This window comes from Mirounga angustirostris, unplaced genomic scaffold, assembly GCF_029215605.1.
Source record: "Mirounga angustirostris isolate CCGP_5_RB_7025 unplaced genomic scaffold, mMirAng1.0.hap1 SCAF_14, whole genome shotgun sequence".
Taxonomy (NCBI): Eukaryota; Metazoa; Chordata; class Mammalia; order Carnivora; family Phocidae; genus Mirounga; species Mirounga angustirostris.
In genome coordinates this window covers 40,202,572-40,217,269 of record NW_026991722.1, presented here as the reverse complement: position 1 = coordinate 40,217,269, position 14,698 = coordinate 40,202,572, and the positions used below count along the sequence as shown (strand labels likewise).

The following is a 14,698-nucleotide window of genomic DNA, read 5'->3' as shown; positions in this document are numbered from 1 at the left end:
TGACAGAGACACAGTGAGAGAGAGGGAACACAAGGAGGGGGAATGGGAGAGGGAGAAGCAGGCTTCCCGCTGAGCAGGGAGCCCAATGCAATGCGGGGCTCGATCCCAGGACCCTGGGATCATGACCTGAGCCGAAGGCAGACACTTAACGACTGAGCCACCCAGGCACCCCAAACCATGAGAGACTCTTAACTCTAGGCAACAAACTGAGGTTTGCTAAAGGGGAGGTACATGGGGGAATGGGGTAACTGGGTGACAGGCAAAAAGGAGGGCACGTGATATGATGAGCACTGAGTGTTATATGCAACTGTTGAATTACTGAAATCTACATCTGAAACTAATGATGTTTTATATGTTGGCTAATTGAATTTAAATTTAAAAAAAAGAAAGGGAAGCAAAAGAGGGTAGGATAGGATTTTATTGTGCAGATTTTTTTAATTTATTTTTTTAGGAAGAGGGCATAGGGTGGGGCGCCTGGGTGACTCAGTCATTAAGCGTCTGCCTTCGGCTCAGGTCATGGTCCCAGGGTCCTGGGATCGAGCCCCGCATCTGGCTCCCTGCTCGGCGGGGAGCCTGCTTCTCCCTCTCCCACTCTCCCTGCTTGTGTTCCTTCTCTCACTGTGTCTCTCTCTGTCAAATAAATAAATAAAAATCTTAAAAAAAAAAAAAAAAGAAAAAGAAAGAGGGCATAGTGGGAAGGGGCAGAGGGAGAGAGAATCTTAAGCAGGCTCCACACAGAGCATGGAGCCCGAGGTGGGGCTGGATTTCACGACCCTGAGATCATGGCCTGAGCCAAAATCAAGGGTCAGCCACTTAACCAACTGAGCCATCCAGGTGCTCCCCTATTGTGCAGATTTTAGAGTAAGCATAACTGTAATGTAGTTCTGTGTGATGATGAAGCCCAAAGTGTGACAGTTCTCGATAAGAACCAAAGAAAAGAGTTGGTGGGATTTAAGTATGAAATCTGAATATGGGCAGTCATGTGGGTGACCCTGGAAATGATGGGAGTTAGGAGAGCCAGGAGTGGAGGGTATATTTCACACTAAAGGCCTTGAGGAAAGTTGTGTGGGTCCCTGAGAACATGAGATGGAGGGTTCTTATTTTTGTTTTTCAGCTATTAGTTGTGTTCTGAGTTTCCTGGAGGAGGCAGTGTGGATCAAGAAGAATGTAGATTCCTGTCTCTGGCCCTGGTCATGGGGGGGTGGAGGGTGGACAAAGGGGAAAATTAAATATTTTTTTACAAACAAGGATAGTAATGGTGGTGGTTAAACCTTTTTTAAATATCTATACTACTTTACGTGGTAAGTTATCAATAAGTATTTAAACTGAACTGAGTGATAAATTATATCAAACAACAAATAAATAATTTTATTTTCCAGATCTGCTTTAACTTTGGAAATGGACTCCATTTAGAGGTAAGGAACCAAGAGGATCATTTCTGTGTTTTGGACTCAGAGGCTTAATTTCATGGAGGGCAATTTGGCTATGCCTTACCAGATTAAAAATGCACAGTCCCTTAGAGCTAGCCATTCCCACTCAGTCAAGTGCACAGAACATATATCCAGGGATGTTCAATGCAGCATTTTGTGGCAATCTAAATGTTCATTGATAGATGGTAAAACAACTTATGGTACATGAAGAATGTCCACGATGAGGTACTGAATGAAAAATCAAGGGGCAGAATAAGATGTATGATGTAATTCCATTTTTATAGGACAAAGAGCTTTATACATGTGCAACTGTAAGGTCATAAGACAAGATCATCAAGCAGTAAACAGTGAATACTCTGAAGTGTAAGAGAAAAAGTAGAATAAAGTTTTGTATTTTACATTCTGAACTGTAATGTTATTTTGCTCTTTTGTTACATAATTTAATTTTTTAAGTCCTAGAAAAATTTTTTCAACTAAAAATTTAAAAAATCAATGACCTAGTGATAACCAGTATATTCTGAAAAAAATACATGTTATATAGAGCAACACAATAAGTAAGATGATAAACCTAGTATAATAATCATTTCTGATCTTAATATACTAGGTCAGCTGTATTGAAATTTTCCTTGCATAAAATGTTTGTCCATTAAAGCCCAACTGAAAATATATAGAATAAATCTTTTCTACTTAAGGTTCTGAAAACAAAAGTGGACAGTTTAATCCTTTACCTCATCCTTTAAACAATAAATTCATTAACTGACAGTTTCACTAGATTTCAGTTAAATTGATGCCACAGGTTAGTTACTAAGATTTAGTTTTAAAACATTTAATAATTCATTTTTAAACTATCAGCCACCACAGAAAAATGAAACTTCATTTTCGGTAAGGAAAGAATTTTTGACACACTATATTATTTCTTAATTTGCCAATTTTTATGGTCACTCAATTACTCTAGGCTGTTAAAAGAACAATCCAGTGATCATAAATCTTGAAAAGATCTGGTTGGCTTTATTCAGTGATCATGAATAGGGAAGCATCCAGTCTAGGAAAGAGTTATACAAAGTAAGAGGGTTTTATAGACCAAAGCCAGCAAGAATAGGAAGTCATACACTGGGTATTTGCTGATTGATTAGAGCAGAGTCACTTTGGAGCTGGGGCAGATAAGATAAGGTCCTGAGCAGGGCAGGGCTGACTGCTTGGCCTAGGCCTTCCTTTTCTGGGAGATCCAAACACAGAAATTTAGTTAGGTTCCAATGTATTGATGTGGGGCTTAGCATAGGCCCTAAGGCATCTTAGGCCTTAGTCTGGACACTTTAATAAGCCTTTGTAACTCTTCACTCTGGGAAATCTATTCTTACTGATAAAAACAAAACTATACTGTTCTACTGGTTTAGAGACAATTTCTTGAATGCCCGTGGAGTTTGTTAGAGTGTATATACTTCCCCTTTGAAAATGAACCCTGTTAAAAAATATGAAATTTATACCTTAAGATTTGCATAACTATTTTTAAAGTTTTAGTAAATTACAGAATACCATACTAATGTTTTAGGATACTTAATAATTTTTTGACAATATTTTATTGTTGTAGATTTTAAACACAAGAAATGAAAATACTCTGCTTCCTAAACACACTCACTTAGTTCGGCAAAAGCGTGCCTGGATCACTGCCCCTGTGGCACTTCGGGAAGGAGAGGATCTGTCCAAAAGGAATCCGATTGCCAAGGTACCTTCTACAGAGAAATAGGAAATATATGTATATTGTTGAAATATAGTGGGAGAAGACTTTTATGTTCATTTTTAAATTTAAAGAGAATAATATAATGTACTTAATGAGTCTTTTAATATTCTATATGTATTATAGAATCTGGGGCTTTGATTCACCTAAGAGTCAGGGATCTGACACTGGTTGAATCTTCGTTTAATTGAGAGGGCTACAATACTCAAAAGAGGATATTATATGTAGAGGAGGAAAAATTCTTTTTCCTGCTATCCCCCCTCCGTTCTCTGGCTGGTGCCCTATAAATTGGACTGACAAAAGACAGATTAGCAGGAGAATAACAAACAAGTTTATTAATGTGTGTATTGCTCCTATAACACATGGGAGTACCCAGAGATGAATAATTCAAAGGTTTGGTTGGAATTGGGGCTTATAAAGCATCTTAGCAAAGCAACAGTAAACTTTAGAGACGTGACAAGACAAAGGAAAAGGTCCTTGAATCTCTAGGGATGGAAAATTGTGGGAAGGTCAATATATGGGGAGCCAGTGATAGAGATAGGCTAGTTAATACAGTTCATTATGTGGATGCTTGGTGTCTTCTCTGAGCTGATAAGGGTCTGAAGTTGTCTCTGATGATTAAATTTTGTCCTTCCTGGTAGAGAAGGGAGGGAGGACACCTTTACAAATTTATGGACTGCTTTTAGGCACATAGGGGAAGGGCAGAGAACTTTTCTTGAATCTGCTTTTCAATTGCTTTCAGCTCAAATTAATACTACACCAAAGTGACATATTTGGGGATGGCATATTCTGCCACTCTACATATAAAAAGTAATTTTCAAAATGAAAAGAACTGGTATCTAATAGGGAGGGTGACCATACATCCTTGGTGTATACCCATTGTCCTGACCTAATAATTGATAACCCCCTTTCACTCTCAAAGTGTCCTATTTTTGATAAATTAGATGGTAATCCTGCTAGTATGTATCTCGGACTTAGCATGTGCACACCTGAGCCCTTAATTTGTCCCCTGAAGCTGTCCTCCATCAGTTCTACCCATTTCAGTCAATGACACTATAATTCTACCCAGTTTTTCAAAAATGTAGCAGACACTATTAGTTCTACCTCCAGAATATATTCCAGATCTGCTCACTTCTCTCCATGGCCACCCCCATCGTCCAAGTCAGTGTCATCTCTGACCTGAGCCAGCAAAAGAGCCCCTGACCTTGTCTGCCTGCTTCGCTCTTGCCATCCCCCACCCTGCCACAGTCCATTCCCCAGAAAGCAGCCAGAGTGATCTTTTAAAAAGACAAATCAAAGCATGTTCACCCCCTTATGAAGGGCTTTCAATGTTCACCCCCAATGTTCAACCTTCCTGCTGCAGTGGAAGGAATATTCTTTACTCTTACCTGTAGAGTTCTAATACAAGACCTCCTTTCTAACTTCAGCTCCTAACAACCCAACCCGCCGCCGTCTCTCACTCTCCTACATCCCTAAACCAACAGATTCTTCCCAGCTCCTCACCCTTGGCCCTTGCTATTCCCTGTGCCTGGATTCCCCTCCCCATAGATACTTGCAGTATCTCACAGCATCAAGCCTTTGCCCAAGTGTCATCCCTTAAAAGAGTTCCCTTTTCTGCCTCACCCCATCTCTCTCTATCCCTTTCCCCCCATTTCAGCCTGGGTATAGTGCATTCCACTACATGACATGCTATACATTGCTTGCTTGTTGTCTGGCTTCCTTAGTAGAGTGTAAGCTCCCTGGCGGCAGGGGCTTAGTTCTTAGGCTCACAGCTCATGCCCTGTACCCCCAAGCAATGCCAACATCCAGTGGGGGCTCATGAGACATGTGTGAATGAATACATGTTCATATCCAAGTATTATCTTTATCGTTCCAAATTGTAAACGAGCTCCTTCAAAGGAAGAGCAGCTACAGAACAGAAGACAATGATTTCCTCTGTCTAGGAACATATTTTTTTCATAAAAGCCTTCTAAAATTCGAATTTTTAATTATGGCTTTACATAATAGTATGTATACAAGCAATTATATTTGCTGGTTTGGTTTGGTTGTCTGAGGTGTTTGAGTCATTCATACATTTTTTTTTTTTAAGATTTTATTTATTTATTTGAAAGAGAAAGACACAGCGAGAGAGGGAACACAAACGGGGAGTGGGAGAGGGAGAAGCAGGCTTCCTGCCGAACAGGGAGCCCGATGCGGGACTCGATCCAGGGACTCCAGGATCATGACCTGAGCCGAAGGCAGTCGCTTAACCAACTGAGCCACCCAGGCGCCCTCATACATTTTTTTCAATAGGTTTCTCCAAAATGCATTGATTCTTTGGGATTCAGTAAGCATTAGTTGTTCTTAGTAATTTTATATTTATAGTACATTTTTGTTACATGAGTTGTTACATATGTAAAATTTACATAAAAAGTTGTTACATATTAAAATTTACATAAGAAGTAAAAGTTCTTGTTGAATTTCCCCAACTTTCCAAATTCTCTTTGTAAAGGTAATACTGTCAACAGTGTAGTATCCTCTAAATCTTAAGAAATTCATAAGTATGTGTATACTTACATACTCTTATGTATATACATAAATATAAAAAAACCAACAGTTATGTCCACACTCAGTTTCATTTAGGTTATTTTTAACCTAAATAGCATGATGTAATATATAACTATATATATATATATATATATATATATAACTAGTACATGAAGACCTAGAATTCTTTAGAAATACTACACACACACACACACACACACATACATGTTTGTATATATATGCATATACTTGGCAAAAAACAGAGACAGACAGAAGCACAAGAGAAAGAGAAAGGCAGATTGATGGAGACAGAAGCTCAGGTAATCATGGACTGCCCCAGGTTCACCGTTCCACTCCAGGAGCAGAGCTGGTGTGGTGTAGCAGGAGGTTGGAGGCCCCCATCTGCAGTCTCCTTGGTCATTCTCGACAGCAGTTCCCCACCCCCAGTGCACGTTGGGAAACCTATAGGAAGGAAGTGTAACTAATCCCCAGGTTTCAGGACAAAGAAGTGATCAGGTAGGTGAGTGGCCATGGCTTCTAAGATGTCTGAAGAAGAATATTAAGGAACCAATAGGGGACCACAGAGACACATTTACTAATGAAGAATTACGGACACGAATGAAATTATTTATAGAAAAAAAAAGACGACTACCAAAGACATTAGAAATGGGTTAGATGCATGAATTTCCTGAGGCATTCCAAGCAGGGAAGGTGCTTGACTTTTTTAATCCTTCTATAGAAGGATGCCTTATTCAGACTTTCCAGATGATTGAATGGATTTATAGAGGTGATTTTGACACTGCAATTTTTTCTTCATGTGCTAATTATAAACTTTATTTTATTTATTTTTTATTTTTTAGAGAGAGAGAGAGAGCGCGGGGGGGAAGGGCAGAGAGAGAGGGAGAGAGAATCTCAAGCAGATTCCACACCCATCGTGAAGCCGGACACTGGGCTCAATCTCATGACCCTGAGATCACGTCCAGAGCCAGAATCAAGAGTCTGATGCTTAACTGACTGAGCCACCCAGGCGCCCCTCCTCATGTGCTAAATTTGAAATCTGTCCTCCCAAGATATACCCCTAATGATATCTTAGTTTCATAGCAACCATAAGAGGTATGCAGTAGTGTCTCCCCACTCTACTGATAGGAACACTGAGGCACAGAGAGGTTAAGTAACTCTTAGTATCACATAACCAGTGAGTGGCTGAGACAGGATTTGAACCCAGGTTCTCTGACATCAGCACATCTTCTCTTGAGTGCTTGTGTCCTCCCCCCTCCCTCCTATCAACATTATGACAACTTCAGAGGGAAATTTTCCATTAAAAATATGTGCATGTAAGTTACAGAGAGTTTAACTTGGGGCGTTCTTCTGTTATTTTCATGTTAGATACATTCTGATATTGCCATAGAAAGAGGACTAAAAATTACATACAAATACACTGGAAAAGGGATCACAGAGTCACCGTTTGGTGTGTTTGTCTTTAATAAAAACACGGGAGAATTGAACATCACCAGGATTCTTGATCGAGAAGAAACGCCGAGTTTTCTGGTAAGGAGAACAGTTTTACATTAATTAGTTTGCAGTTTTTCTTTGGTAATAGTTATGATTTGTTTTTATATTGTGGTAATTTAATTACTTTAGCTTACATTTAATCTCTTCTATTATTTATGTCATGATTTCAGCTATTTGGTTATGCTTTGGATGAAAGAGGAAACAATCTGGAGAAACCATTAGAACTCCGCATTAAAGTTTTAGATATCAATGACAATGAGCCAGTGTTCACACAGGACGTCTTTGCTGGGTCTATTGAAGAGCTGAGTGCCGCAGGTCAGAGCTTGTTAATTTTATGAATGAGTACCACCAGTCATATTAACCCCATTATGTAACTGAACGCTAAATCCTATATCTTGATGGAGGCTAAGTACTACCACAGGACAAATGGTAATAAACCTATCCCTCTAGGTTTGGAACTGCTTTTTCTGTGATAAATTCTGAAGGCTTTACGTGACATCTTTTTTTTACCCTCAGAACAGACATGGCAGGGACACTTGGGTGGCTCAGTCATTAAACCTTTGGCTCAGGTCATGATCCCAGGGTCCTGGGATCAAGCCCCGCATCGGGCTCCCTGCTGGGCGGGAAGCCTGCTTCTCCCTCTCCCACTCTACCTGTGTGTGTTCCTGCTCTCGCTGTGTCTCTCTCTGTCAAATAAATAAATAAAATCTTTAAAAAAAAAAGAACAGACATGGCAGATCAATGGGATGGGTTAGGTCTCTGTAGCAACTGTGATGCCTTGTAGCTGGAAAGTAGCCATTGACACCTCTGAACAAATGGGAGTGGCTGTGTTCCCATAAAATGTTATTTACAGAAACAGATGGCTGGCTTTGGCTTAGGCCCACTGGCCGTAGTTCGCTGACCTTTGACTTACATTATTCCTATTGTCGGGTTTATTGACAACATGGTCCAATGCAGTGGTCCATGTGAAGACTTGCAGGAGAGATTTCTCTTTGATCATAATATAAAGAACTGCTATGCTTCTCCTGAATTGTTTGTATTTTACTAACCATGTATTTGTACCTGTTCATCCTTCTTTCTTTGTATTGATTATTAGAACTATTATAAATAAATTTGCAGGCTTGCCCTCTTCTTATCTTTCCTATTTCTGCACCCCATTCACACTTACTTTCTCATCCAATTAAAGGTTTTCATCTTGGTAAACTGTGATTTTGATAAGCACTTGAAATCCTTTTGTGAACAGGCTGAAATTATAAGAAAATAATAATGTACATAACTTGTGCTTAAAGTTGAGCTTCACCTTGGACACCTTTGTTTCTAATGCCAGATACCCTTGTGATGAAAATCAGCGCCACAGATGCAGATGAGCCCAATACCTTGAATTCTAAAATTTCCTATAGAATCGTATCTCAGGAGCCTGCTTATCCTCCAGTGTTCCATCTAAATAAAGACACAGGGGAGATTTATACAACCAGTTTCACCTTGGACAGAGAGGTAAATTAGTATTTTATGTTGCTCATCTTTTAAACTCTTCTTTATCTTTTCAGGTTTTCCTTTCTCTTTATTTCTTTTTAAATTTTCTTACTTTCTTAGCTATTCTTCATTTATAGGATAACTCCTAGAAATACCCTCTTCTAGTGATGTGCAGTCCAGTATGGTAGCCATTAGCCATATGTGGCCATTGAGCACTTGAAGTGTGATTTGTCCAAATTGAGATGTGCTATAAATGTAAAAAAGTCACCAGCTTGGAAAAACTTAGCATGAATTAAAAATTGTAACATATCACCTTAGTAATATTCTATTGATTGCATGTTGACACAATAGTATTTAAGATACCATGGGTTAAATAAAATGTATTTGTTTAAAATTAGTAGTATCACCTTTTTTTAACTTTTTAAAATTTGACTGTTAGGAAACTTAACATGAGGACAGCTCTGTTCTAGGGCCTTTCCAGTCAGGATTCTGTTTGCTAGAGCATCCTAAAGCAATGTTCCATAATTTGCCCTTCTGTAATGAAACATCAGGAGTCTCCTCTACCACTAATACAGACATAGAGGGAGGAACAGAGACTGACGTAAGAGTCCTACTCAGGATAATAGAAATATTCGTAAAGGAAAGAATCGTTGTAAATCCCAAATTGGAGGAAAATTTCAGTGGGATTCCTGAGCAGGCTATTCTCAAACATTTCACTTTTTTATTTCTAACTCAAAGGGAAAGTTTTAGATGAAAACAGGAAATAGAAGATTTTTTAAATGCTACATACATGAAGGTTTTAACAGTGTGCACGAGGAAAATGTGGATGATCCTAAGAACACTGTATTGTCATCAAACATAAGTCATCATCCAGGTGCAGTCACTATATTTTGTATTACTTGGGAAAATGATTTCATTTTGCCCAGAGAGGGAGAAGATTGTGCCCAACATCGCTAACAGGATCTCTGTAAAACTAAAGAATGTTATTACTCCCTAAAATTCTACTCTGTACCTTTCCACATAAAATTACAATGGAAAAGTATTATTTTTAACTATCCTGATTTGTGACAAGCTGCTGTCTGTGAAGTAGGGCAAGTGTAGCCAATAACGATGTCTGTCACTTATTGGGCATCAACCATGTGCCAAGTGCTATTTGAAGCCTTTTACATAGATTAACCCATTTAATCCAGCTAAAAACTCTGTGATGCAAATCCAGTTATTATCCCCATTTTACACAGAAGGAAGCCAAGGGTCAGAAGGATTAAGGGTATATCCAGCACAGCTAGCAAGTGACAAAGACAGAATGGAATCCAAGCAACTGGCTCCAGGGCCTTAGTTGTCCTGACTTGCACTGAGCTGTTCTGTCCCACACAGGACCCCCATGCATTGGCACTGGCTGCCCCCGCTTTTTCTTACACTCCAGCATTACCAAATGGAGCCCCCATAAGGGGACCGTGTGGAAGAGAAGGGCTCACTTTGGAATAGCATGTGAGACATCATTCTCCAGGACAGGTTCTCTAAGAATCATCTCTCTCAGAATGTTTGGACAAAGTCAACCACATTTTTTCCTCACCAGCCAAGTTTTCTTGGGGACTAGGTTTTCCTTGCTTAATTCTTAGCTAAAAATAAAGAGAGAACCAATTCCTATAGTCACCCCCCCCACTCCGCATCACTTCCCTGTAGAGCAAACTACATTTTGAATGGCACTTCTTTGTGCACAGACTATTTTAAGGAGGGACTCATTTCCTGATAATGTCACCAATGCCATATTTAAGAATTTGACTACCAACAAATTCTCTAGGCTTTTTCTGGCTTCTAGAAATGCTCTGACGGCAAATAAACAGCATCTTCACATGAATAACAGATCATAAAACATATTTATGAATAAAATATGCTGTGGTTCATTCTCTTGATGATGAAATGAACTAGAAAGACAGATTTGGGAGTGATCAATTTTCACCCCAGATGGATATTTTTCATTGCCTTGCAGGAACACAGCAGCTATACTTTGACGGTAGAAGCAAGAGACGGCAATGGACAAATTACAGATAAACCAGTAAAACAAGCTCAAGTTCAGATTCATATTTTGGATGTCAATGACAATATACCTGTAGTCAAAAATGGAATGGTAACTATTATTTTTATAACAGATGTATCTTCTTCTTTTTTTTTTTTTTAAGATTTTATTTATTTATTTGAGACAGAGAGAATGAAAGAGAGAGAGCACATGAGAGGGGGGAGGGTCAGAGGGAGAAGCAGGCTCCCCGCCGAGCAGGGAGCCCGATGCGGGACTCGATCCAGGGACTCCAGGATCATGACCTGAGCTGAAAGCAGTCGCTTAACCAACTGAGCCACCCAGGCGCCCACAGATGTATCTTCTTACTCATATTTTAGTCCTACCTAAAAATACATCACTTACGTTTGTGCTACATTAAAATAAAAACCCTATGTTCATGTTTTGCAGACTGAATGGGTAGTTGAAGAAAATCAAGCCAATGTAGAAGTTATGCGCATAAAAGTGTTCGATGCAGATGAAATAGGCTCTGATAATTGGTTAGCAAATTTTACATTTGTATCAGGAAATGAAATGGGTTATTTCCACATAGAAACTGATACTCAAACAAACGAAGGAATCGTGACCCTTATTAAGGTAAGCACTTAGTGTTCAAAATTGGAATGGGAAAAGTTGGTGCAGAGAAAGAAATGATTGTATTTTAAGCCTCAAACACTTAGGAGTGCTTTATATACTCAATCGACACCACATTTGAGATTGGAGACCTCGCTGTTTGCCCCAGTTCTGTAGTTAGCAGATGGTCACACTACAGTCCAAATTCAGATCAGGGAACTCGAATCCTAATCTGACAACATGATACCAGCATCATTATTGCTCAGCACATTTCCTGTCTTTCTTGCAACCTGTGTCTGACTGGGGCATCCTTACATCATGACCTCTTGCCTCTACTAATTATCCCCAATTTATTACCTCTTATTTGATCAACTTAACATAAAGCCAGACCTCACTAATAGCATCTAAAAACAAAAGCTGTAATAACTTGACAAAGCTTGAATCCATTTGTCTTCATACTTAACTATGCCTAAGAGTCACCTTGTAAAGTTATATGCCCCAAATGCATGTTCCTGGGCCCCCTGATCAAGTCTGTGGGGTGGAGCTCAGGAACATGCCTTTATAACAGAAATCCACGTGTGATTCTAATGTAAGTGGTATGAGGGTCACATTTTGAAACACAGGGGCCTAACTTCTTGTGCTTAATTGAATCAGTGAAAAAAAATAATCTTATTAAGCATATGGGTCTTATACATTTGAAATTTATTACCCCCACAGAATTTTTTTTAAAGATTTTATTTATTTATCTGACAGAGAGAGAAACAGCAAGAGCCAGGATCACAAGCAGAGGGAGTGGGAGAGGGAGAAGCAGGCTCCCCGCCGAGCAGGGAGCCCGATGTGGGGCTCGATCCCAGGACCCTGGGATCATGACCTGAGCCAAAGGCAGATGCTTAATCACTGAGCCACCCAGATGCCCCTACCCCCACAGAATTTTTTAAACAAAAATTATAGGATGGATTTTTTTATCTAACATTATAAGTAAGGAAGAATGTCAATGTATTTTTAAATGGCTTACAGCTTTCAAAATACTATTGCATTAATCACACACAAAGTTGATTCCAAAAGTTTCTAAATTTTTACAAAAACTTAATACATGACAGAGTAGGTAAAGTCCAACCATAGAGAGAGGAATAATGATAACAGAATAGAGAAATATTAACTTGAATTTTCATGGTAATAATTATGTGCACCATTTACTAATAGGCTATTGTATGCACTTAGACTACCACTTATAAAGCAAAGGAAAATAGAATAAGATTACCTCATGTTTAAAGGGAAGACCCATTTTATGATTATGCAAGAAGTGGATAATGGCATCAGAGACAAATAGATTTGCCTCCTTATATAGAAGTAAGCAGTCCTCTTAGTCATAGAATATGAGTACAACCTTGCTAGATGCTTAAGACAAAAAGCCAATAATACATAAGGAGAAAGTCAGTGATGAATGATAGAAGTTCTAGAAATATTCTCACTCTACCATGGTAGCACAAAAAGGGATATAGTTCTTTCTACCAAAGGGGGCATAGCAAAAAATAGTAAAATTAGCATTAGAGTGACAACAGCAGGTTGAGAAAATTGTAAATTTACTCTCTCAATTATATAAAGAATTGCTTCCAAATTTTAAGAGCAATAGTCAGATTCCATTCAAAGGAAGTTAGACGAAGAAGATATACAGATAGCAAATATGCACATAAAGGATACTCAACATCATTAGTCATTAGGGAAGATGAAAATTAAAGCTATAAGAGATAGCACAGTGCATCTACTTGAGTGGCTATAGTCAAAAAGACTGACAACACCAGCAATCGGCAACATTATGCAAAAACTGAACTCCTATCTCTTGCTGGTGGAAACATAAAATGATACAGCTAGTTTGGCAGTTTTTTAAAACGTTAAACACCAGGTAGTTACTCAGTGACCCAAAGATTTAGCCCTAGGTATCCACCCATGAAAAATAAAAGCATATATTGTAATAACTTGTATGATGTCAGTGGTAACCACTTATCATGGTGAACATTGCATAATGTGTAGAATTGTCAAATCACTGTGTTGTACACTTAAGACTAATAAAACATTGCATGTCCAGAAAGAAAGAAATATATCTATACAAAATGTTTATAAGCAGCTTTTATTCATAATAGTCGAAAGCTGGTAACAATTAAAATGCCCATCAGCTGATGAACAGATAAAATGCAGTATATCCACATAATGGAACACTACTGGTTAATAAAAGGGAATGGAGTACTCATACTTACTACAGCATGGATGAATCTCAAAATCATGCTTTGTATAAGAAGCCAGACACAAAATACTACATATTGTATGCTTTTATCTTTGTGAAATTTCTAGAAAAGCAAAACAATGGATATAGACATTGATTGCTCAGGGCTGGGGCTGTGAGTAATGATTGACTAAAAACAGGCAAAAAGGAACTTCTTGGGGTGATGAACATGTTCTCAAACTGGATGGTAGTGACATTGGCAAAACTATGGGTTTGCTAAAAATCACCATATTGTACACTTCAAATGGGTGAATTTTATTCTATGTAAATTATACCTCAATAAAGCTGTCAAAAGGAGAACAGATACTTTATTTTTTTTAAGATTTTGTTTATTTATTTGACAGAGAGAGAGCACAAGCAGGGGGAGCGGCAGGCAGAGGGAGAGGGAGAAGCAGACTCCCCGCTGAGCAGGTTGCCTGATGTGGGGCTCGATCCCAGCACCCTGGGATCATGACCTGAGCCGAAGGCAGACGCATAACAGACTGAGCCACCCAGGCGCACCCCGAGAACAGATACTTTAAGCTGTGGAAATACAGATACTGGTATTTCATCGTATGAGAAAAAGCCACAGCTTTGTTAACAATTTCACAAATACATTTAAAATCTTTAATGCTATTAAAAGTAGCAAAACTGGAAGTGATAAAATATGTTGACAGTTTTAAAAACAGAGGTATTTGCCCTCATTCATTGTTCATGATGCTGAAAATTTTTTTCTTTCTCTTTGGAGAAGTATGGCTATTTATCATAAACACCATGAAACAGTTTCTATGGCCCTAGTACCTGGCTCATTTTTTACCATTGTTGTGGCCTTCCATGGTCTGTGAATACTAATGACATCTGGCTGGAATATTTTATTTTGCATCCAGCGTACATCATGCTACTAAAAAAGCATGTCAAGTGCAACAGCAGCTTAAAAAGAAAATAACTTTCAAAAGGATTCTGCAGTCACAAAGCATATATTTTCTCTAGTCATTTTCCGTTGAGTCCTTGTCTCAACACCCTAGTGGCCCATTTTAAAAAGAGGGCAGAAGCTGTTACCCATCCAGAACCCTACAGAGAGGAACATGATTTTGTAATAAATCATCGAAAAACAAAGTGAACAGCTTTGCAGTAAT

General features: G+C 38.8%; 1 protein-coding gene across 2 annotated transcripts in view; it reads left to right on the top strand.

Annotated features, from left to right (window-relative positions):
• DSG2 (desmoglein 2) overlaps positions 1-14,698 on the top strand; it is a 49,860-nt gene that overhangs the window by 18,949 nt on the left and 16,213 nt on the right. Inside the window, exons 2-8 of one of the 2 annotated variants that reach the window (XM_045886885.3) lie at positions 1,380-1,415; positions 3,019-3,153; positions 7,078-7,239; positions 7,374-7,518; positions 8,531-8,697; positions 10,667-10,804; positions 11,141-11,326. In XM_045886885.3, coding sequence (XP_045742841.2) covers positions 1,380-1,415; positions 3,019-3,153; positions 7,078-7,239; positions 7,374-7,518; positions 8,531-8,697; positions 10,667-10,804; positions 11,141-11,326 — 969 coding nt within the window. Of the gene's footprint in view, positions 1-1,379; positions 1,416-3,018; positions 3,154-7,077; positions 7,240-7,373; positions 7,519-8,530; positions 8,698-10,666; positions 10,805-11,140; positions 11,327-14,698 lie in introns of those variants that run through there. The other variant, XM_064577784.1, reaches the window with a different exon arrangement.